The sequence below is a fragment of the Leptopilina heterotoma genome, unplaced genomic scaffold (genome assembly GCF_015476425.1).
Source record: "Leptopilina heterotoma isolate Lh14 unplaced genomic scaffold, ASM1547642v1 Lhet_45, whole genome shotgun sequence".
Taxonomy (NCBI): Eukaryota; Metazoa; Arthropoda; class Insecta; order Hymenoptera; family Figitidae; genus Leptopilina; species Leptopilina heterotoma.
Genome location: NW_025111086.1, coordinates 2,835,520 through 2,858,850, shown reverse-complemented (window position 1 = coordinate 2,858,850; position 23,331 = coordinate 2,835,520). Strand labels below are relative to the sequence as shown.

The 23,331-nt window shown below is 22.4% G+C and overlaps 1 protein-coding gene across 2 annotated transcripts; it reads right to left on the bottom strand.

The window, feature by feature from the left end:
- Positions 1 to 1,409: 1,409 nt before the first annotated feature.
- LOC122507135 (ankyrin-2-like) lies at positions 1,410 to 15,445 on the bottom strand. Of its 2 annotated transcripts, XM_043619694.1 has the most exons (8): positions 15,149 to 15,445; positions 12,727 to 13,106; positions 9,361 to 9,408; positions 7,343 to 7,686; positions 6,071 to 6,311; positions 4,042 to 4,285; positions 2,464 to 3,053; positions 1,410 to 1,605 (listed from the first exon to the last, which is right to left on the bottom strand). In XM_043619694.1, exons 2-7 carry the CDS (start codon positions 12,751 to 12,753, stop codon positions 2,500 to 2,502), a joined length of 1,458 nt encoding a protein of 485 aa, XP_043475629.1. In that variant the 5' UTR covers positions 12,754 to 13,106; positions 15,149 to 15,445; the 3' UTR covers positions 1,410 to 1,605; positions 2,464 to 2,499. The 2 variants fall into 2 exon arrangements, with proteins under 2 accessions (XP_043475629.1, XP_043475630.1); XM_043619695.1 differs by lacking the exon at positions 9,361 to 9,408 and having other exon boundaries at positions 15,149 to 15,420.
- Positions 15,446 to 23,331: the final 7,886 nt, after the last annotated feature.

The window sequence follows — 23,331 nt, the reverse complement described above, 5'->3', positions numbered from 1 at the left end:
CCCGATTTTTAGACTCAAGAAGATTATCACTACAATTATCTGCTATATTTTACTGCGATCTCAATTTATTAGTCGATTTAAATTAAAAAAAAAAAGAAAAAAGTAAATTAGCCCAGTCTGAGTGAAATTTGCCATGTTTCACACAAAGATTTTGTAGTTATTCATTTGTTATCCGATCCAAGTACTTTTCATATCACGAAGCACTAGCATTTAACACTATTAATTAAAATTGATTAAAGAATTCCCGATAATTCACAATTTATTTTGACCGAAATATTTCGAAGAAAGAACATACCGAACTCGCACGAAGGACGAAAACATACTGAGTTGCGCGCGTCACTTGCCGGGCGGCACTCGCTGTAGCTCGATTCTGATTGGTCAGCGCCGTTTATCGAATCATCGATACATTACATAAAGCCCCGTTCACTTGTTCGTTAGCGCGGGTAAATTTGAATAAATTTCGTTTTCTACAAATTCATTCCTATAAATAAAATTGTTTATTTACCGTCAATTATTATTTTGTAAAAAAAATATCGTATTTAATCAAATAAATGCTATTTTTGTAAATAAATATATTCAATAAAATATAAAATGCTTTTTATGAATATTTAACAATTAACAAAATCTATTAAAATAGAAAAAAATATATTTATTCTATTTTTATAATTAAAAAATTGCTTTTTTTCAAATATACTTTTTTATTGATTTTACTTTCTCCAATAATTAATAATTAATTGTAATTGACAATTTACGATATTAACAAAATTTCCAATTAGAAAATTAAGAATAAAAGGAAATTTATTAATAAAAGAAATTTCGTTTATTTTCTTTTCATTGCAACTAATTCTTCTTTTATGGAGAATACAAAGGTACAAAATTAGACAGTGGACACAAAATAAATTCCATTACAAAGTTAAACACATTTTAATAAATATGATAATGCATAATGGTATTTTTATTATATATAATATAATTATTCAACATAATCACAATATCGATGGACCGGAGACGTAATAATTTTTTTAATAATTAATAATACGAAAGAATGAATAATACTAGGGTCAGTACAATAAAATATCATGTGTATAGAACAAGTAACATTAACAAACAAATTAAATCCATTGTAAATAAAATTTTTCTCATTCGACTTTAAATTTAAAATTTTTTCAATTTCAACTTTTTTTTCTAAAAAATATTTATATTTCTCTCTCTTTTTCTCTCTAAATATCATAGTTATTTTTAAAATTATTTTCTATTTTTTAAATAATTATCCAAAAATAGTTTCTTTCTTTAAAATAATTTTTCGAAAATATCCACGCGAATATTTTTAAAAATATATTTTCTTTTGAATATTTTCGCTTGAATATTTTATCTTAAATTTATTTCTTAAATATTCTTCTTCTCTGAAAGTTGAGTCTACTAAAATCGTTTTTTAAATTAAAAAACAAATGCAAATTTTAAATTATTATTTGCACTTTTGTGAGAAAAAGTCACTGAATTAAAATTAAAGTTATCCTCATTTGCTGCTTTATTATTGTTCACTCTTCTTTTTGTTGCTCGTTCAATAGTACCACATGACAAGGAAATTTGAAAAGGTATCACAATCTGAAATTTTAAGGAAACAAAAATTAATTACAAATATTTTATGTATGTACAAAAAAAGAAGTTTTTACTTAAATCCATAACAATTGTCGATAATAAATAAATAATGAATAAATAACAAATAAATAATAAAGAAATAATCAATAATTAAATAAGAAATAAAATTAAATAAATTCCTAACTTTTTAAATAATTTTTCTTTTTAAATGTTTTCAATTTTAAAATTAATGTATTAACATCAATTAAATCCTTGAGAGGAATTTAATCAAAAAATTTTAAAATAATTAAATTCCATCGAAGAATTTTATTATTTACAAAAATAATTGAATTGTTACGAAGAATTTTATTAAAAATTTAAGAAAAACAATTGAATCTTTTCGTGAAGTTTTTTATTAAAATTGTATTGAAAATAATTGAATTCTTTAAAAGAATTTTACTATTTATAAAAATAATTGAATTCTTCCGAAGAATTTTATGAAAATTTTTGAAAATCTTAATTAAATTCTTTTGAAGAATTTCTTTAATTTTTTTAAAATAATAATTGTTTTTAAAAATTTTTGAAAGTAATTTAATATTTTGAAGATTTTCTTTCGATATTTTAAAATAATCGTATTTGTCAATAATTGTATTTAAACATTTAATTTTTAAATTTTATTAAAATTCTATTGAAAATAATTGAATTCCTGAGAAGAATTTTATTATTTATAAAAATAATTGAATTCTTGAGAAGAATTTAACTACTTTTAAAAATAATTGACTTACTTCGGAGAATTTATAAAAATTTTGATTAAATAAATAATTAAATTATAAATAAATAAATAAATAAATATAAATAAAAAATGAAAGGAATAGAAAAACCCACCGGTATTCAGTACAATTGAATAAAAATTCACTTGTACTAGTAAAAATCATAAAGAAGATAACGATGAAGTGACTGTGGCACTTGAAGTCCACGGACAATTTTCGGTAATTTTGTACCACAAAGTTTACGAACAATTAATCTCGCTTGATGCGTTAATGGCAATGGTGTTCGCGCTGCCTCCATAACAAGTGCTTTTTGCGCATCCGTTAAACTACTCGATCTTCGTATCATGCAAGGATCAAAACTTTCAGCAGCCTCTAAAAGTGCTTGCAATATTCTCGGCTTATCGGCTGTATTCTGAAGGGAATTCAAAATTCCATGTGGATCACGAAATTGCGTTTTAATTACAACTCTCGCTCCATATTTTAATAATAATGCCACAACTTCAACTGAAGGATTTTCATTTGACGCAACATATTCAGCGAGTACAGGCCTCAATGATAATCCCTCATCGCTTCTTATCACTAAATTTGGATCTGCTCCTCGCTCCAATAACATGGAGAGTATTTCTAATCTATTTGGTATATTATCAGCGCAAGCCACGTGTAATGGCGATCCAATTATTGGCGATGTTGCATTTACATTTGCTCCTGAAAAAAGAAATTCAGTACTTTTTATTAATCTAATCTTAATTTTTAATCTAAATTTTAATTTTCCAATATTTATTTTTATTATAATAATATTATTTTTAGCATTTATTAATTATTATATAAAACATGAAGATATCGATCATGAAGATAATCTAAAATTTTAACTGAAATACATTTTTAAATCAATATTTATTAGAAAATTCTACGAGAATTCAATTATTTAAATACAAAAATAAATATTTTATTATATATTCAATGTTTCTTAAAATTGAATTTTCATAAAGAATTTTATAAAAAAAAACTGAATTCTCATGACAAGAAAAAATGACAATACTAGAAAAAAAGTAATAAAAGAAATAGAAAATAATATAATAATATATTTAAAAAAATAAACAGGATTAAGTAAACAAAAATTAAATCGAATGAATAAAAATAAAAAAATTGGATTCCTTTCATAAATTTTAATATAATTTTTAAGAATAATTACATTTTTGAGGAATTCCATTATAATTAAATAAAAATAATTAAAAATCTGTGATGAGTATTATTATTTATGTAAATAATGAAATGTTTGCGTAGAATTTTATTAAAAATTTTTTTAAGTTTTTTAAAATTGAATTAATTTTGAAATATTTAAATAAAATTAGATTTCAAGAATAGGCACAATAACTCTGGAAAAAAATAATTTTCCAGGATTCTGATAAAAATTAATTAATATTAATTTAAAAAATTTATTTTGTAAATATTCTTAAATTCGAATTTATGCCTTTTTATTAAAAAATTCAAAATAGTTTAATTGCTATTATAAATAATAATATTAATTATTAATTATCAAAATTTATTCTTTTTTTAACTCGTTTTTAAATTATTATTTTTTAATAAAAAGGCGTAAATTCGTATTTAGTCCTTTTTTGAAAATTAAATTAAAATCGATATTAATAATTAAAAAATATTAATATATAATAAATGAATTGAAATTGAAAATTACCTGCTTTAAGGAGCATTTCAACAATGGCCAAGTCTCCCTTGAGTATCGCCAAATCCAAGGCCGTTGGTTTTTGATAATCAATACCGAGATCAAGAGTGGCGCCTTGTTTTAAAAGAAGATTAATTACCGCTGGATCACCACCGAGTATCGCATAATGTAAAACAGTTCGAAAATCATTTCTAACGTCCGCCATTGCGTTCACATCTGCTCCATAATGCAATAATATAAGAACCGAAGCGATGCCCTGCAGAAAAAAGAAAGAATTATTAATAAACAACGAAAATTGGAATTAAAAACAGAAAAATATTAAATTTAAATATTATTTCTTCTCCTTTTATTTTTCCTTAAAAAAAATTTCGTTCTACTTTTTTTTCATAAATAAATGATTAATAAAATAAATTTAATAAAAAAACGATTACAAAAATAGTCAAATTGGCAACTCTAGTTTTTTTTATAAATAAACGATTAATAAATAATTAATTAAATTTAATAAAAAAAAACGATGAAAAAAATAGTTAAATAATAGTTTAGATTATAAAAATAATAGTTTTTTAAAAATAATTATTAAATAAATTTCATTCGATTCCTTAATATTTTTTGAAAATAAATAAAAATTAGAAAGAAAAATTATAATTTTAAACTGCTTCTTAAATTGTAATCTTCGATCACTTGCCAGGAGATTTACTCTCTCAATGTATTATAGATACATATTTTAATTACATAATTAACAAATTTAATTCCGTGATTATTTGGCATATGATAACAATTTCGAAAGTCGATAATCAAATTGCTAATTAAATAATTTTTGAAGATAAAAGTGACGCAATATTTTTTCTTTAATAAAATTTGATTAATTTACTCCAATTAAATTATAATTAGTTTTGGATCAATCAATTTTGAAGGAAAAACAAATTTACTTTTTTAGATTAAATCAAAATGAAGTTAAATTAAAAAGAAAATTAAAAAGAATTATTAAATTTTAAAATCAAGTTTTGTCAAATTTAAGTAAAAAAAAAGAATTAAAAAGAACTATGAAATTTTTAATATATTTTTTGTCGAATTTAATTAATTATTAATAAAAAAAAGTAACTTCGGTCTAAATAAAAAAAATATTTTTTGTCAGCCGGAATTCGCTTTTTTGCTTGTATTTTATGATTTTACGCGTAGCTTTATTTTAAGTGGAGTAAACTGAATTTAGTCATCCACAACTTCTTCTCTACTGATTTACTCCTGTTCTTGAGCGTGTAAACTTTTTTTTTCTCCGTCAGTCTTAATTTCGATTCCTTTCTTTAAAAAATACAATAATTATAGAAAAACAGAAAAAATAATTGAAAAAAGTTATCGAAAAAATGTTTATTATAAAATATTAGAAAAAAAATAATAAAAGAAGTAGAAAATAATATAATAATGTTAAAAAAATAATAGAAAACAAAATAAATAGGATTAAGTAAACAAAAATTAAATCGAATGAATAGAAAATTCAATAAAACGAACCGAAAAGTAAACCAAATTGATTGAAAATTAAATAAACAAAAAGAAAATTGGCTAAATTAAAAATAAAATAAAGCAAATAAAAAGTAAACCAAATAAATAAAAAAAAATAAAGAAAACAGAAAGTAAACTAAATAAATAAAAAATTAAATAAAACAAAAACTAAATGAATAAAAAATTTAAAAAAATTTTAGAAATAAAATAAACTGAACAGAATAAGATCAAATAAACAAAAATTAAATCAAATAAATAAAAATCCAATAAAGCAAATAAAAAGAAAACCAAGTGAATAAAAAATTTAATAAAAATTTTAATAATAAAATAAAATAAAATAGAACAAATTGAAAAAAATGAAAAATTGAATGAAACAAACGGAAAAGAATGCAACAAAATAAATGAGCAAAGTAAAAAAGAAAAATATTTAAAATACAATAAAAAATGTATAAAATATAAATATTTATAATAATTACAAAAATAAATAAATAAATGAAAAAAGTAAGAAAAAGAAAGTTTAGTTTTTGCATAAATAAAATTGTACCTGGGGCAACCTGGCGGCCTTCATGAGAGGAGTGAGTCCAGCTCGATCTCTCGTATTTGGATGAGCACCAAAAGCCAAAAGTAAATCCATACACTCCAAATCCAATGGTGAGACCAAATTAATTTCAGAGCCGAAAAAATATTTCTTATTCGGATTCGCTCCAGCTTCCAAAAGTGTTTTCGCAACTTGAATGTGACGATTTCTCAAAGCCAAACGCAATGGCTCATCACACAATGTCGTTCTGAAAAACAAAAAATTACGCTCAAAATTTATTTTTAAAAAATGTCCTTAAAAATATATTAATTTATTTTTTGAAATTATATTGGTTGTGAATTTTTTTCTGCGGTAAAATTAATTTCCATCTATTCTACAAATTTTTTTTTCTACATAAATTTGCTTTTTCTCTAAATATTTACCCTAAAAACCAAAATATTTTCTGAACATTTGCTTTAAATAGAAAAATATTTCCATCTACTCTACAATTTTTTTTACATTATAAATTTTCTTTTTTTTTTAATATTTACTCTGAATAGAAAAATATTTTCTGAATATTTGCTTTAAAGAGAAATTTATTTTCTGGACATTTGCTTTAAATAGTAAAATATTTTCTAAATGTATGCTTCAAATAGAAAAATATTTCCATCTACTCTACAATTTTTTTTTTACATTACAAATTTGCTTTTTTCTGAATATTTACTCTGAATAAAAAAATATTTTCTGAACATTTGCTTTAAATACTAAAATATTTTCTGAACATTTGCTTTAAATACGAAAATATTTTCTAAATATTTGCTTCAAATATCTTTTTATTTTCAGAACATTTGCTTCAAATAGCAAAATATTTCCTGAATATTTGCGTTAAATACCAAAATAATTCAGTTCATTGATCGAAGTTAATAAAATTTTCCCTTGACTAAATTTTCAAGATTAATTAGAATTAAAATATGAATTTAAATTTACATTGAAAATTTTCTCTTTTTCTGAATATTTATACCCTGAATAGCAAAATATTTTCCGAACATTTGTTTTAAAGACGAAAATATTTTTAAATACCAAAAATAATTTTTTGTTTCAAAGTTCATAAATTGTTTTTTTTAAATGCGACGAAATAAAAGATTAAAATAATAAATAAATTTCTTAATTATAATTGTAATAAATAATTGAACGTTCGGAACTTTGGAAAGAAGAAAATTTTTTTTTGCGCAAAACGGAAAATTTTCAGAGTATAATGAACAAGTGGGGAAAAAAATTTTTTTCTTTTTTTTGTCTAACCTAGGAAACAATTCGTCGGTGTCCTGACGATGATCGACCTTGGCACCGTACTTAAGTAATAGCTTGACAAGATCAAGATATCCGTGTTCAGCGGCGAGATGCAATGCGGAATATCCGCATTCATCGGTGGCATCAATATCGGCACCCCTCACCAACAATAATTGCGCAGCGTCCTCATATCTTTGCCACACGGCATAATGAAGGGGCCTCAAGCCCTGTGTGACAATATCATTTGGCTTTGCACCGCAAGCAAGGAGAATCCTTATTTCATCAAGTGGTTGCATTCGTATTATCGAGTCGGCCAACTCCCGTTGCAACGGATTAGCGATGCACTCGGACGGCATCTGAAATAAAAATTACGAAATTAGACATATAATCCCGCATTGCATCATTTCACGCGAATTTATATTGAGCCACCGCAGATCGCATTATTCATTGAACCAGATTTCATTTCGAAGGATATTTAATGCCTAAATTCAATATAGTTAATATACTTTTATTTATCGAGAATATTATCTACCTAATAATTTTTTTGTCTTTTCAATTTTTTCCCCCACGAACCTAATAATTTGTCTTTTCAATTTTTTTTTACTATAAATCTAATAATTTGTCACCTTTTCTATTTTTTCATTTCCACCCCCAAAATAATTTGGAAAAGTAAGAAAATAAAAATTCTTTTTTAATGCAAAAAAGAAGAACAAAAAAGAACAGAGAAAGAATAAAAAAAAATAAAAAAGAACGAAAAACAAGAAAAAAATAACAAAAAAGAACAAATTAACAAAAAAAAGAAAGAAAGGAAAGAAATGACTAAATATCTTGGAAGGAACATATTAACATAATTTCTCGTCGTATTTATTTTTATAATATGATAAAATGACTGGAGAGAATTTAAATTAATTTCATAAATGTTGCCTATTAACTGCACTTTCTGCGAAAATATCATTTACTTTGGCTTGCCTTGCCTTCGACACTTTTTCAGCATCATGAGAAATTTTTTTTTCTTGGATAATTTCCAACTTTTGCAAAATATTCTATGGAATATTAAGATTTCTAAAAAAAACGATGATTTTCTTAATGAGGCAAGTGACTCTAATTTATATACATTGTAAAATGCAAGGAAAAATATTAATTTCTCTTCTTCTCTATCATTATAATTAATAATTTAATATTAATTATATTTTTAATATTTAATTACATTAATTAAATATTTTAAATAAAAATAAAAAAAAAGTAATTAAGAATTTACTATTAGATTACAACTAATAATTCAATCTTATATACTTAATAGTTTAACATTATATTCTAATTAAGAATTAAAAAAAATTAAAATAAATATTAAAATAAAATAAATAATTAAATTAAATTCAAATTTTAAATAAATAATAAAATAAATAATTTTAATTATTCGTATATATAATTATTTTCACAGAAAAAAAGACGTAACATTATAAATATAACAAACAATAGACACAATTCTTCTGACAAGTGACAAACAATTTTTGTTCAATTGAAAAAAGACAGAAACAATAATTCAGAAGCAAAATCGTAAAGAAAAAAAATATTCACTTGATAGATTGTGAATTATTTCAATCAAATAAATATTTTAGAGAAAAACGATATTAATTGAAAAAAAAATAAAAATAAAAAATATTGAAAATAAATAAATAATTCTCCTATTTACACTTCAAATAGAAAAAAAAATTCTCTTACTACTTTCTGAAAAAAGTTGAAAAAAAGAGAATTCTGTTAATTAATACAAATTTTACTCTAAAGAAAAAACAATCTACGAGCAAAATGCATCAAAAAAAAAAAATTATGCATATTGTTAAAAAAAAAAAATGAAATTGTTACAAATGGAAATTGCCTAAGAAAATGAAAGACAAAAACTTATTATTCAACTACTAATTTCGAAATAACTCCTCTTTCAAATTTGACGTCACGACATGCAAAATACAACATTTTTTACGTGCTTTACCGTATTTTTCTTTTTTTTTTACATATTATTAAAAAATACGCACTTTCGGAAAAAGATAGTGTTTAATTTCGCTTTTTAAAGAATCCAGTTTCTGTAACGAAAAAGAAGTATAAATTTTAACACACATTTCGCATATACAAAATTATTTCATGTGAAAATATTTACTAAATATCCCAAACAATCCCAAATATACAAATTTTTTTCTCAATTTTCCTTTTGCAAAATAAAAAAAAACATTCATTTCACCGAAAACAATTTTTTTCTAAATTAAATAAACAAATTTGTTTCAGACATAAATTTTTTTCTGTTTATAATCAAAATTTCAAATATTTATGATAACCAAGAAAAACAATTAATAAAATATTTTAATACTAAAAAATGTATTAATAAAAAATGTATTAATAAAAAATATATTAATAACACAATTTAATAATAGAACAATTTATTAAACTTTAAATTTAAGAACAATTTATTGATCAAAGAATTTAGTAATAAATTAAAATTATTCAATAATAAAAAACAATTCAATAAAAATTGTAATAATAAAAATTCGAATTAAATCGAACAGTTTAATAATAAAACAATTTATTAATAGAGGAATTTAATAATAATTTGAAATAATTTAGTGAATTAAAATAATTCAATAATAGAAAATAATTCGCCCTAAATTCGAATCGAATAGTTTAATAATAAAATAATTTTATATTATTAACAAAATAATTGAATAAGAAATTTAAATAGTCAAATAAGTTAAAATAATTCAACAATAGAAAAAAATTGGTTTTAAATCGAATCGAATAATTTAATAATAAAACAATTTATCAACAAAATAATTTAATAATAATTTTAAATAATTTAATAAATAAAAACTAATTCTTTCTGAATTCGAATTAAATCGAATATATAGTTTAATAATAAAATAATTTATTACTAAAATAATTTGATAATAAATGGAAATAATTTAATAATGAATTTGAAATAATTTAATAATAAATTGAAATAATTTAATAATAAATTAAAATAATTTAATAATAAATTGAAATAATTTATAATAATAAATTAAAATACTCCAAAAAAATTACTATTTAATTAAAAATACTTCGGCCCCTCCCTAAAAAAAATATATGCATGAAAGGATTCGATAATGACATTTTATTGACTATTAGTGGCATAGAATCAAGGTTGAAAGTGCCTTGAAAATTTTTGCGAATAAAACATTGCCTTGTATCCGAAATAAATATTTCTCCGCGCGCGCGCTTCTCTTGGGAAAAGGCCGGCTTCTCCGCTACTCATATTATAATTTCAAATTTCCTGTCGAAAAGTGTCAGGAGAGACATTATTTGGAATGAGTGCCAAGAAAACGACGCAATTTTGACGATGCGATACCGGAAGGCTCACGTGGAAAATTCACGCAGTCTGCGACAACAGCAAAAATGAAAATGCATGGCAATGTCCTACGCAATATTTATATTTAAAATCCATTCCCCTTCTATTATAAATTTCGTTCATTGTACTTTTTGCCGAACGAATTTTTCGGAATTAAATTTCAAACAATTACATTTTTTTCTATTTTTCACTAATTTTCTTTTTCTTTTTAAATATGTAATTAAAATAAATTAACTAATTTTTTCAATAATTTCCGAATGCTAAATAAATTATCAGATTAAATAAAATTATACTATTTTTTAAGATTATTAATTATTTTTTCTGTTATTAAATTTAATATATTTGTAAATTATTTTGTAACGTCGATTGTAGTTTCCAGTGAGTCAATGTCTTTTTATAGATTAATAAGAAATGTTAAACAAGTAAACTAAATTTTATCTCTCACTTTTCATGTTTTTAGAATTTAGTTAATTTTCGAAAAGAAAAGAAAACTTTGTCGTCTTCAAAAAAACTTCTCATTTTAATTGAAAATTAAAAGCAACACACGTGGTTTTATTTTGAAGATATTTAGCCTCAGAAGTAAATAAAAACAATGTTTCACGAAAGTAAATTGTGAATTAAAAATACAAGCAAATATCTTGTACTTTTGGCGAAAACTATCATTTTATGCAAAATATTTTTTTCTACTATTAATTACTAATTAATTGAAATAATAAATTGTCTAATATTTGATATTGATTGATTTATTAATTTATTAATTTTTCATTTATTTATTAATCAAATAATTTTAAATCTAATTTCTAATTAATTAAATAACTCTAATTCATTTCGAATCTAATTTTTAATTAATTGAATGACTCTAATTCATTTCCAATCCAATTTTTAATTAATTGAATGACTATAATTAATTTTTAATCTATATTTTAATTAATTAAATGACTCTAATTAATATTTAATCTAATTTTTAATTATTAAAATATGACTAATTAATTTTTGAATAAATTACTAAATATTAAAAATAATTATTTAAATTCTAATATTTGATAAATAATAATTTTTCAATTGAATTTTAAGAAGAAAATTTACTTGTCAATAAAAAATGTAAATCAGTAATTACATTAATAATCATTCAAAATTATTAAATTAAAATTATTTCTGTAGTAACTATTAATTATTCGTTAATAAATTAATTAATCATTAATTAAATTGAAAATTTAGAAATTTACTTTTTACATAACGCACTTGAATAAAATTTTGTCATCGAGATAATTTTTACGAAAATTTTAATTTTTGAAAAAAACGTAATTGTTATTTAATTGAAAAAATATTTAAACTTGAATAAAAAATGGAATTAAAAATAATTCTACTTATTAATTAGAAAATAATTATGAAAATTAAATCCCGAAAAAATCTTTTCGTTAGTATTATATTAAATAAATAATAAAAATAAATCTCGCTTACTCCAAAATAAAAAAATTATTCAAATTCAAAATTTGATTTCAATAAAAAATTTAAACAAAAATATTAAATTGAACTAAAAAGCATTTAAATTGAACAAAAGAGCTTAAAAATTAAAGAAAAAAAGCATCTAAATTGAACAAAAAAAAAGCTTTTAAATTAAAAAAAAAATTTTAAATTGAATAAAAAATTATTTTTCACCCCAAAAATGACAATAATTAAAAGAAAAAAAAAATAAATTCTCAAAACGTCAATTTTCAAAGCACTTTCACTATTATTCGAAAAGAAAAAATGATCCTTCCGGTCGGTGGTTGTCCCGGATTTCCGGTCCTCCCATCTGACAACCCTGACCAACATAATGTTCGATCCACGAGAGTGACTTTGGTTGCACACAAGTGCGAGGGTGAGAAGAAGGGAGAGAGAGCGAGCTGAATTAGAAGCAAAATTTTATAGAACAAAAAGAAGAAAAAAAATTGACAAAATTCTTAAAATGAAAAATTAGAAAAAATATGAAATGACAATTAAATTTTCCTTTTTTTTTTGTTTTGTTTTGTTTATTACTTACTTCGAATATTGTACGATGTTCCAGCATGAAGAAACGATATTATGAACTGCCTTCTTCGTCGGAAACTCGGTCCTATTTAAAGCTTCGAACTGTGATTCCGCCGAAAATAACACAAAGGGATCATGAGAGAGCTTGCGCATGAAGAAGTCTCACGAATAAGAGGAAGAGAGCCCATCACTGCGAATCTCTTCTTCATTGCGACGTGCTACTGTCCTGTATATAATATATATATTGGAAAAGCTCAAAAAGAACGACGCAATTGCGCGCTTCACGATGACAATCGACGAGAATCGCGAGCGCCTCTGTCCTTACGAATCCGATAATTAATAATAATGATAATTATCATTATTTTCCTTCCCTTAGCTCTCCTTTAGTTATACCTGAAAAAAAGAAGTGAAAATAAATAATTTTGACAATTTATTATCGAAATTAATTATTAATTATATCATTTTTGCAAACAAAGGGTAAATTTACAGCGATTCGGAAAAATTTTAGATTTTTAAATTTTGCGTTTCTTTAAAGAATAAAAAAACAAGAAAGTATTTTACAAGAGTACAAAAAATACCAAAAGTTCTTTACAAGAACTTCCATTTATTTATAAAAACTATTTTTCTATAAGATTAATTTTTTCTAAAAGAAATGAGCAAATAATTATTTTTTAACTAAAGAAGAATTAGTTACTTTTATATTTTTCTTCAACTTCTCTTCTTTGTTGACAATTTTAAATAAAAAATAATAAAAAGAACTATTTTTCTATAAAATTTATTTTTTCTAAACGAAATTAGCAAATAATTATGTTTTAACTAAAGAAGAATTAGTTACTTTTATATTTTTCTTTAACTTCTTTTCTTTGCTGATATTTTTAAAAAATAAATAATAATAAAAAACTATATTTCTATAAAATTTATTTTTTCTAAATGAAATTTTTTCAATAGCAATAGCAATTTTTTAAATTATTTTCAGAAACTCAATTATTTTCAAAAAAATTTCAATCATAATTTTTTAGAATTTCCACATTAAATTATTCAAAAGTTCAATAATTTTTGTTGAAAACAAATATTTAAAAATTTATTGTTATTTATTTTAATTTATTTATTTTCTTCTTTGCTGACAATTTTAAATAAAAAGTTAATAATTAAAAACTATTTTTCTATAAAATTAATTTTTTTCTAAAAGAAATTTTTCCAATAGCAAATAATTGCTAATTTTGCAAATAATAATTTTGTAAATAATTTAAGAAGAATTGCTTTTACTTTTTTTTCGAAAATTTATTTTTTCTAAAAGAAATTTTTTCAATAGCAAATAATTGCTAATTTTCAAATAATAAATTTTTCATTAAAGAATTGCTTTTATTTTTTTCTAAAAGAAATTTTTTCAATAGCAAATAATTCCTAATTTGCAAATTTAATAATTTTCTAAATAAAATTGAATAAGAATTGCTTTTATTTTTTTTTCTTAAAATCTTATTCTTTGCTTCTAATATTCAATTATTTTTCAAAATTGTAACTGAAATTCTTTTCTAATTTTTAAATCAATTTTTATTAGAATTCAACGATAATATTGAATTATTTAAATACAAAATTTTTTTTTAAATTTAATTATTTTCCAAATTTTTAGTTACAATTCTTCAAAAAATAACAAAAATAGTTAAAAATAAGTTTTTAAGCTTAGAAAATAAATTTCTTTGAAAAATAAATTTTATATTTTATATTTGAGAAAATTTACTATTTTTACAATTTTTAAAAATTATTTTCGGCAATTCAACTATTTTAGAAAAAATTTAATTACGATTTTTTAAAAAAACTCATTTTTTTCGAATATTTAAATAAAATTATTGTTCAAATTTCATTAATTTTTGTTTAATAAATATTTGAATACTTATTTTTATTTAGTCCACCAAGAGTTGAAATTTCAAAATACTTTCAATTTAAAACCTTTCGAAATTCAATTATTTCTAAAATTTAGAATTGCAATTCTATTTTCTGAAATTGTATCTGAAATTCTTTTTCAAATCAATTCTTAGGATCAAAAAGTTCTACGAGAATTTAATTATTTAAATAGAAAAATAAGGGGGAAAATAATTGTTTACTTTTTTAAATTACAACTGTAACTCTAAAAATGATTATTTGTAGAGGATTATTTTTCTATTTTAGTTTTAATTAAATTAATTAATAAAAAAATATTCAAACTTTTAATTCTGAGAAAGAAATTCAGTATGGATAAAAAAATAAAAGAAATATAAATAAATTAACTTTTTTCTTAAATATAAAGAAAAAGTTTTAACAGCTGAATATAATTATTCGAGGAAGTAAGTAAATTGTTAATTTGAGAGAAATAAATTTTGAAGTTTCCTTTCAAGTGACAGTCTTCTATAAGAGAATGAAATAAAAAAAAGGGAAATACCAACAAAGTGAATACGTACCTAAGTGAAAATAGAATTTACCGAGAAAATGTAGACGGTCCTCTTTTTTTTGCTAGTAAAATTCAAATGGGTAATTCTGTGCACAGAGACACAAGAGAACAACGTAAAATAAACGAGAGTGCATTGCACTCACGAATAATATTTATAACAATCTTTCCACGTTATCATTCCTTATTTGTTTTTTTTTAAATTCCAGTCCAATATTCAAAAATGAAATCCCAATCTTCAATTTTCAATTTCCATTTCCAATTATATTTCCAAATTCAAAATTCCGTTGTCTTCGGTCTTCCAATACAACAATAACGAATTGTGTTCATTTCTTCTTTTTCTAAACAGTAATTCGAATTATTATCTTCGTCTCCTTAATTTTCTCCTAATTTATTTTTTGTTTATAAGAATTTGAATTTCTTCTTCACTAACGAGGAATACTTGTAGTTTCTTTCATTTATTCTCGAAGAAAAAGAAGAATAGAGAAGAGAAAACAGTCTCGACAAGTTCGCTGTCCCTTCGGCGTCTGGACCATTAATAAATCCGGAGAGCTTTAGTCAAAAGCGAGAAAACTTATTTGACTTGAATACTTCGCAGATGGCAATCAAAAAACAATCAGTGAGACAGGGTTTCTTCCAGGGGCTGAAAAAAATGAAGCAAGCAGAAAAAAAGCAATACGAAAAAAATTACTAGCTTAATAATTAAAATTTCTTTCTTAACTTATTGACTATTTTGCAAAAAAGAAAATATTCCAAGAAGCAAAGAAGAAAAGGAAAAAAAGAAAGAAAAAGCAAGAAATGATTAATAAATTTTTCCAAATTAAAAAGAAAAGGCCTTTTTTTTCGTTTTTGATTTAGAATTTATCGAATTTTCGTAATTCGCAAAAAGAAAATGAGAAGAAAATCGAAATAAAAATTTAACAATTAAATTAAAATTTTTCGTAGTTGGTAAAAGGAAAAAAGGTAAAAATAAAAGAAAAGAGAGGAACATTGAACGAATTTTCGAAAGAAAAAATCAGAAATAAATATTTAACGAATTTTCGTAGTTTGTAATAACGAAAAAGTAAAAATAAGAGAAAAAAGAAATTAAACATTTAACGAATTTTCGTAGTTCACAAAAAGTAAAAAACAAAGAAAGAAAAGGGAAAGAAAAAGCAAAAAATATCTAATAAAAAATTTCGTGAATTACAAAAAAATAGAAAAAGAAGAAAAAAAACAAGAAGCGGTTAACAAAATTTTATAAATAAAAAAACCATTCGTCTGGAAAAAATAAGAAACAGAAGAAAATAAAAACGAATAAAATAGGAGAAAGAAAAGAAAAACGAATAAAATAGAAGAAAGAAAGTAAAACGAATAAAATAAAAAGAAAGAAAGAAAGAAAAAACGAAATAAATAAAAGAAAGTTTAAAAAAAAGTTAAGAAAAGTTAAAAATAAAAAAGAAAGAAAGAATAATAAAAAAGTACCTTTGCAAAAAAAGCAGAAAATCACTTGGCAAAGTTATTAATTGTAAAATCAAGTCTCCCTCTCCATCTCTCTCATTCTCCGTCTCTCTTTGTCCATCTTCTCTAAAAACGTGCTAAAATTATATATATATATAAAATTTCTCGTCCATAAATATATTAAGTTATATTTGAACGCAATTTTGATGAGCACATTATGTTCAAAAAGAAGAGAAGCGAACACGTGGTAACGAGGCCAAAGTCCGATGATCGCAGATTATATTCTCAAAGCTTTTCAAGGTCCTCAAGGTCGACAATTTATGCTTTTTCTCCTCCTTTCATCTTCTTCGCGTGCTTCGAAAAACCATATTTTATATTTTACAATTTACACACATTTTGCATTTTCCACTCTCTTCGTCTCGAGGAAAACAGAAAAAACATGTACGAAATGAAAACTTCCTTATTGTTTCTATTCAACAAAAGAATAAATCATTTTTGAGGATTTATACTGCGTTTTCTTCATTGAAAATTCATGGTTGTTATTATTTTTTATCCGTCGTAATTTTTTTTATCCATCCTTAATTTTTTAACAGTCGTTATTTTTTATCCATCTTTACTTTTTTATCCGTCGTTATTTTTTCATCAATCATTATTTTTCTATCCGTCTTTTTTTTATCCGCATCAATATTTTTGGGAAGAAAAGAAAATCTTCTTCGGCGCATTTTTTTATCCATTAATATTTTTGGGAAGAAAAGAAAATCCTCTTCAGCGCAGATGCATCTAGACAAAAAGGAAAAATAAATTAGTAAATGAACATTTTTTACACTATTTTATAATATTGTTATCGAAAAAAAATGTTTTCTCTAAGTACAATTTCTCATTTTTTCTTATTATTAAAAAAATTATTAAAAGAGAAAATTAGTTAATTTATTTCGATTTGAAAAAAAAATAAAATAGCAAAATTATCATACTATTTATAATTAAATTTCAAAAACTGTTTTCTCTGGGACGAAGGGAAAAATAAAATTCGTAAAAGACTGAACAGTCGTATTTGGACCTGAAATCAAAAGAAAAACGTATTAGTAAAATTTTTACTTTGTGAATATTTAAAAAAAATTACAAAAAACAAAATTAAAAATTAAAATTAAAAATTTATGAACGAAAAATAAAATAGCAAAAAGAATAAATCATTACTTACAATGTTTCTTCATTGAAAATTCATCATTATTTTTCACGTACTTGACAGAAAAAAAACCTCTCGACGCAGATTCATCTAAAAAAATCAAATTAGCAGAAAAAAAAATTTACATCAATTTACAATTTTATTTAAAAAAATGTTTTTTTGTAAATTGTAAAAAAAATTATAAAATAAGTAAATATGAAGAGAAAAGAAAATTCGTAAAATCTTGAAGACGGTCATATTTGGACCTGAAATAGAAAAAAAATATTAGTACAATTTTTTCACTTTTTACTTAAAAAAAATTAAAAATTTCTTACGATTCGACAGAAATAGAAGTAGGAAAATTATTTATTGTTTAAAATTAAATCTCAAAGACAATTTTCCTATTTTATTTAATACAAAGAAAGAAATAAAATCCGTAAAATCCCAAAGAATCCAATACATTTGGACCTGAAATAAAAAGAAAAACGTTTTAGCTCAATTTTTGAAAATTACAAATTTCTTTCGATTTAAAACAAATAAAATCCTAATCAGTCGCATTTGGCCCTGAAAAAAAAAAGAAAAATCGTTTTTGTTCAATTTTTAACTATTTAATTATCAAAAAAACATTATTAAGAGATTATTAATTAACTAAATTAATGATTATAAGAGAAAATTACAAATTTCTTTCGATTTGAAAAAATAGAAAATAGCAAAATCAATAATTATTTGTAAATTAAATTTCAAAAACTGTTTTCTGTAATACAAATAGAAAATAAAATCAGTAAAATCCTGAAAAGTCACATTTGGACCTGAAATAAAATAAAATTACTTATTAATTCAATTTTTCACTTTTTAATTATTAAAAAAAATTATTGAAAAAGAAAATTAAAAATTTATTTCGGTTTGAAAATTCCGAACTGACAAATTTAGACCTGAAATAAAAAGAAAAACGTTTTAGTTCAATTTTTGACTATTTAATTATTTAATTTAATCAAAAAAGATGAGTAAGAGATAAATAATTAATTAAATTAATTATTAAAAGAGAAAATTTCTTAACAAAAAAATTATTTGGTGAAAAAAATCGAAATTTCTTCTTTTTTAACAAAAAAAAAAACGAAATTTCTTCTTTCTTAACAAAAAAAACTATTTGGTGAAAAAAACGAAATTTCTTCTTTCTTAACAAAAAGTACAAAAAACTATTTGGTAAAAAAAAACGAAATTTCTTCTTTTTGAACAAAAAATACAAAAAAAATATTTGGTGAAAAAATCGTAATGAACTCCCCACACTAAAATAAAAGTTCAATTTCTTTTAAACGTACTTTTATTAAGAAATACTTTGCATTTTGTTAAATGCCTTATATCTGTAATTAATGTTAATTATAATATAATTATTGTTATAGCATTACTCTAAGTTTCTACCTATAAGCATGCTTTACTGACACATCTTAAAGTAACATACTCTTAAAACACTTCTTACTTCCTAATTAAACAAAAATACTTGGATTTCGTGGAGATGCAAAGTCGGCTTTGTTTATTTTATTTTTTTTTCATTTTTAAATTTCTATTGTAGTTCTTTTATTGTTGCAGTCAAGGAACACATCGCTGATAAATTTTAAAATTGTCAACTGTAAACAATGTCCATTTATAATGACGGGCCAAATATCTCTTTCTCTCAACTTTCTCTCTCTCTCTTTCTCTCTTTCTCTCGCTCGCTCTCTTTCTCTCTTTTTTTTCAGATCGGTTTTGCGCCGATTGCGCGAGGCAAGTCAAGAGAAGTATTCATTTTTTTTTTCGCCAAATATTACTTCTCTCGGGGGTTTTTTTTCACGTTTACAATATGATTTTTTTTCTGTTTACGACGTTTATACCAAACTCGTGGAATGATCTACCGATTAAGGCAATGCAATAGTGAATATTTCTTTCTACAAATACGCAGTTTTTTATTTTATTTTTTTCAACTTCCTCGCTTTTGCAGATTTTTTTTATGTTTTCTATATTTATACAATATTCACGCCCAACATTTAGCGCTTTTAAATATTTCGCTGGACATGAAATGATTTTCATTTTGGTAACTGGCGGATTAATGCCAAAAAAGAAAAAAATTTTTTTTTTTTGATTAATTCAAAAAAAAAGAAATGAAAATTTAATTGCTTGATCACTATCGCAAGATTAATGACTAACTATAGTTACAAACACTCCGCTCTTTTTTTTTCATACCCTTTATATATACAAACACACTGATGTGTCCAAAAAAAGGGTACTTTTTTTTCAAAATCCTGCGAGTTGTTTTGTATCGAACTACAAAAATGTATCTATTGTTTTCAAAAGTCTATAGTCGAGCCACTTTTCGAAAAATAAGCGCTTTTAAAAAAAACATTTTAAAAACATTTTCGCTTCATACAAAAAATGTTTTTTTTTCTCTCGCAAAAAATGCTGGAAGTTCCGTTTCTTTCTCTCTCTCTCTCTCTCTTTCTCTCGATTAATAATTATAATAGACAATAATTTCCCAACATGGGAAATAATTATTGTTTCTTCGAACTATATTTAAAAAAAAAACAAATCAATTTCATTTTTTTTTCCTCACACAAAAATACTGCAGACGTATATCTATTTTAAAAAATAGACATAACTCAGATCAATGTACAATTCTCTTAATCGTCATCTAAGCTTAAAAAAAAGAACCTAATAATCTGTGAAAATAATTACAAAAGTAAAATTTTTTCCCTTCTTTACAAACTTGAAATTATTTTGGGATTAAAACTACTATTTCGAGTAATTCAAGTAATTTCTTTTTTCAAGTTTTAAAAATTTATTTTCTCTTTAAAAAGATGAAAATTGAAAAGTGAAATTTCCAAATTTCAAAGTTCGTTTCGTTTCGTTTCCCTTTTTCTTTTTTTTTGTCTATTTTACACAGTAAAAAAAAATATATCTACAAATAATAATACCAACGTAATTAAAAAAAAATATATATATTTATGTAATGATGGAGAGGGTTTTTTTTATAAATGGATGACAAAGAGCGATTGTGAAATTAAATACGATCTGCCTCGAAGTGGCTAACTTACATACTGCTAAAAGTGGCTAACATAGTTTTTTTTTCATTAGTTATTTAAGTATCCTTCATTCGTATCTTTGATTGTTGGTTTTTTTTCTCGTTACACGCTGCAAATACAATTATTTTTTTTTATAATACACAATGAGTATGACACGGAGTTTCACTAAAAATATAACGTTAGATACGCTGAGCATTACTGGCTTTTAAGCACTCTGCTAAAAGTCACATAAAACGACGCACTGTTTTTTCTTATTTTCTTTTTTTTTTCTTTTGTTATTAGAAAACTAATTACTTTTCATTGGTTTGAAATACTGGTTTAGATATAGATCTGTATAAAACCTTTGTCAACTGGAACTCTTTGAACAATGATTTATATCTTAAAAATGAGCATATTTATTATAATAATAATCGAAAGAGTGCCTTTGTTTAAATACATTGTCACGTGGGGGGGAGATCGTTGGATTTCTAGCGAAGTAAAAAATTATTTTATACGTAGCAATAAATAAAAAGTAGAAAAAAAGAAAAAAGAACGTGAAAAAAAGTAAAAAAAAAATGTTTCTCATAAAAGAAATAAACTGTGCTCTCGATTTTGGTAATCGACTATATAACAGTGGGATTGTTACTACTTTTCTTATGTTTTAATTGTTTTCTTTTTTTCATTTTCATTTTATTGTATTCATTATTGTTTTTTTGTTGATTATTTTTCAAAATTTATTATTGCGATAAATATTTGATTTGATATTTACAGAACACGACTGAATTAAATTATCAAAATAAAAGTTCATTTCAACTAAATTAAAATATTTATTTTGCAAAATTTAATTTTCTTTCTTTGAAAATAAATTTTTACCTTTTGCAAAATTTTCAGTTTCTTTTAAAATAAATTTATTATTTTTATAAATCTTTTTTTAATTCTTTTGAAAAGAACTTTTCTTGAAAAGAAATTTTCCAAAAAACAAATTTCCGAGAAGAGAAATTTTCTAGAAAAGAATTTTTCAAGAAATGACATTTTCCCAAAAATTCTAGAAATTAAATTTTCCAGAAAAGAAATTCTCCGGAAAGGAAATTTTTGTAAATTTCGCCGGAGAATTTAAATAAATCGATTAATTTTGTAACTAAAATTTGATTAATTTTGAAACGAGATATTTTTTAAATTCATTTTCTTACAATACTATTATTATAAAGAACGGAAAATTAATTTTTGAAATTCATTTAAAAAGAGATTTTCGAATAGCGTTCGGGAAATAATTTAATTTCCTTTCCCCTTTTCTTTTCTTTTTTTTTTGATTTTCCTTTTCATTTTTTTTCTTTGAAATATTTCTGATTTTCATCGCTTAAAATTATTATTTTTATTTTCAGTTTTTTGAAGAAACTGCTAGTAGCTAAAAACTTTCATTTCGAAAAATGTTTACAATAAAAGAAATTAGATACTAATATATTAAAAAATAAACATTTCTTCAAAAAATAACACAATTGTTTTTAATCACTCGAAAATTTAACAATAAAAATAACGCGTATAAATTGCAAATCAAAATTTAAATAACAAAGTTTACAAAATGATTTTTCATCATTAAATATTTATTTTTTCTGATTTTTTTTTCCATAATTTAATCATAAAAAGTTTCAACTTCTATTTTAATCATGCTTCAACTTTTTTTTCAATTTTTTCCCTTTTATGCAAAAATTAAAAATTTTAAATCACTTTTGATATTTTGATCTTAATATTTTAATTGAAAAAAAGAAATTCTATTTTCTTTTAAATATCAAATAATCATTTGATTTTGACGTTAATCAATTTTTCAATTTCTCGAATTTTTTAGTTCGTAATTTAAAAAATTACCCGATTCATAATTTCTTTGCTTCAATTTATTCACTTGTAGAAAATTAACAATTTTTTTTCTCCAAATTTTCAATTCTTTCCGAAACAAAGAAAAGTGAATATCATGAAAAATTGATTCTTGTAAATTTAATAATAAAAAAATAACGATACGAAAAATCGTTATTTATTGAAAATGAAATTTTAGTGATTGAAAATTTAATTTTCATATTAGAGAATAAAAAAAATTACATCGAATTACTATTTAATATTTGATTATAAAACTAATTTTGATTTAATTACATTATTAGGTTATTATGCTATTTAAAGAGTCTAACAAAATAAATTGTAAATCTATCCCAACAATTATTTTATGTACACGAAAAAAATTCTAAAAATTACAATTTACAATTTGGAATTAAATTTCATTACTTTGGATCATTAAGACTAACTTTTTAATTATAATAAAGTATCAAAAAATTGTTTTCTAAATATCAAAATACACGTGTAAATGTCTAAAAAATAATTCTCTCACAATTTATATTTATAAAAAAACAAATTAGATATTTACTACTCAAATGCTATTTAGAAAATCTCTTTTCTTTTATCAACCTATTTTTTAAGAGAAAAAAAATCGAAAATAAGTAAAAAAAATTCGGAAAAGAAACAAAAAAAGTAAAAAATCTGAATGGTTATAAAAATTGTTTCTAAAAATATGAATAT

Excerpts from the sequence above, each read along its gene's own strand:
- LOC122507135 (XM_043619694.1), bottom strand. The coding sequence starts at position 12,753 with ATGCTGGAACATCGTACAATATTCGAA. Across the intron at positions 7,687-9,360 it reads AACACTATCTTTTTCCGAAA|ATGCCGTCCGAGTGCATCGC; the intron begins GTGCGTATTTTT and ends TTTTTATTTCAG. Across the intron at positions 4,286-6,070 it reads AGGCCGCCAGGTTGCCCCAG|GGCATCGCTTCGGTTCTTAT; the intron begins GTACAATTTTAT and ends TTTTTTCTGCAG.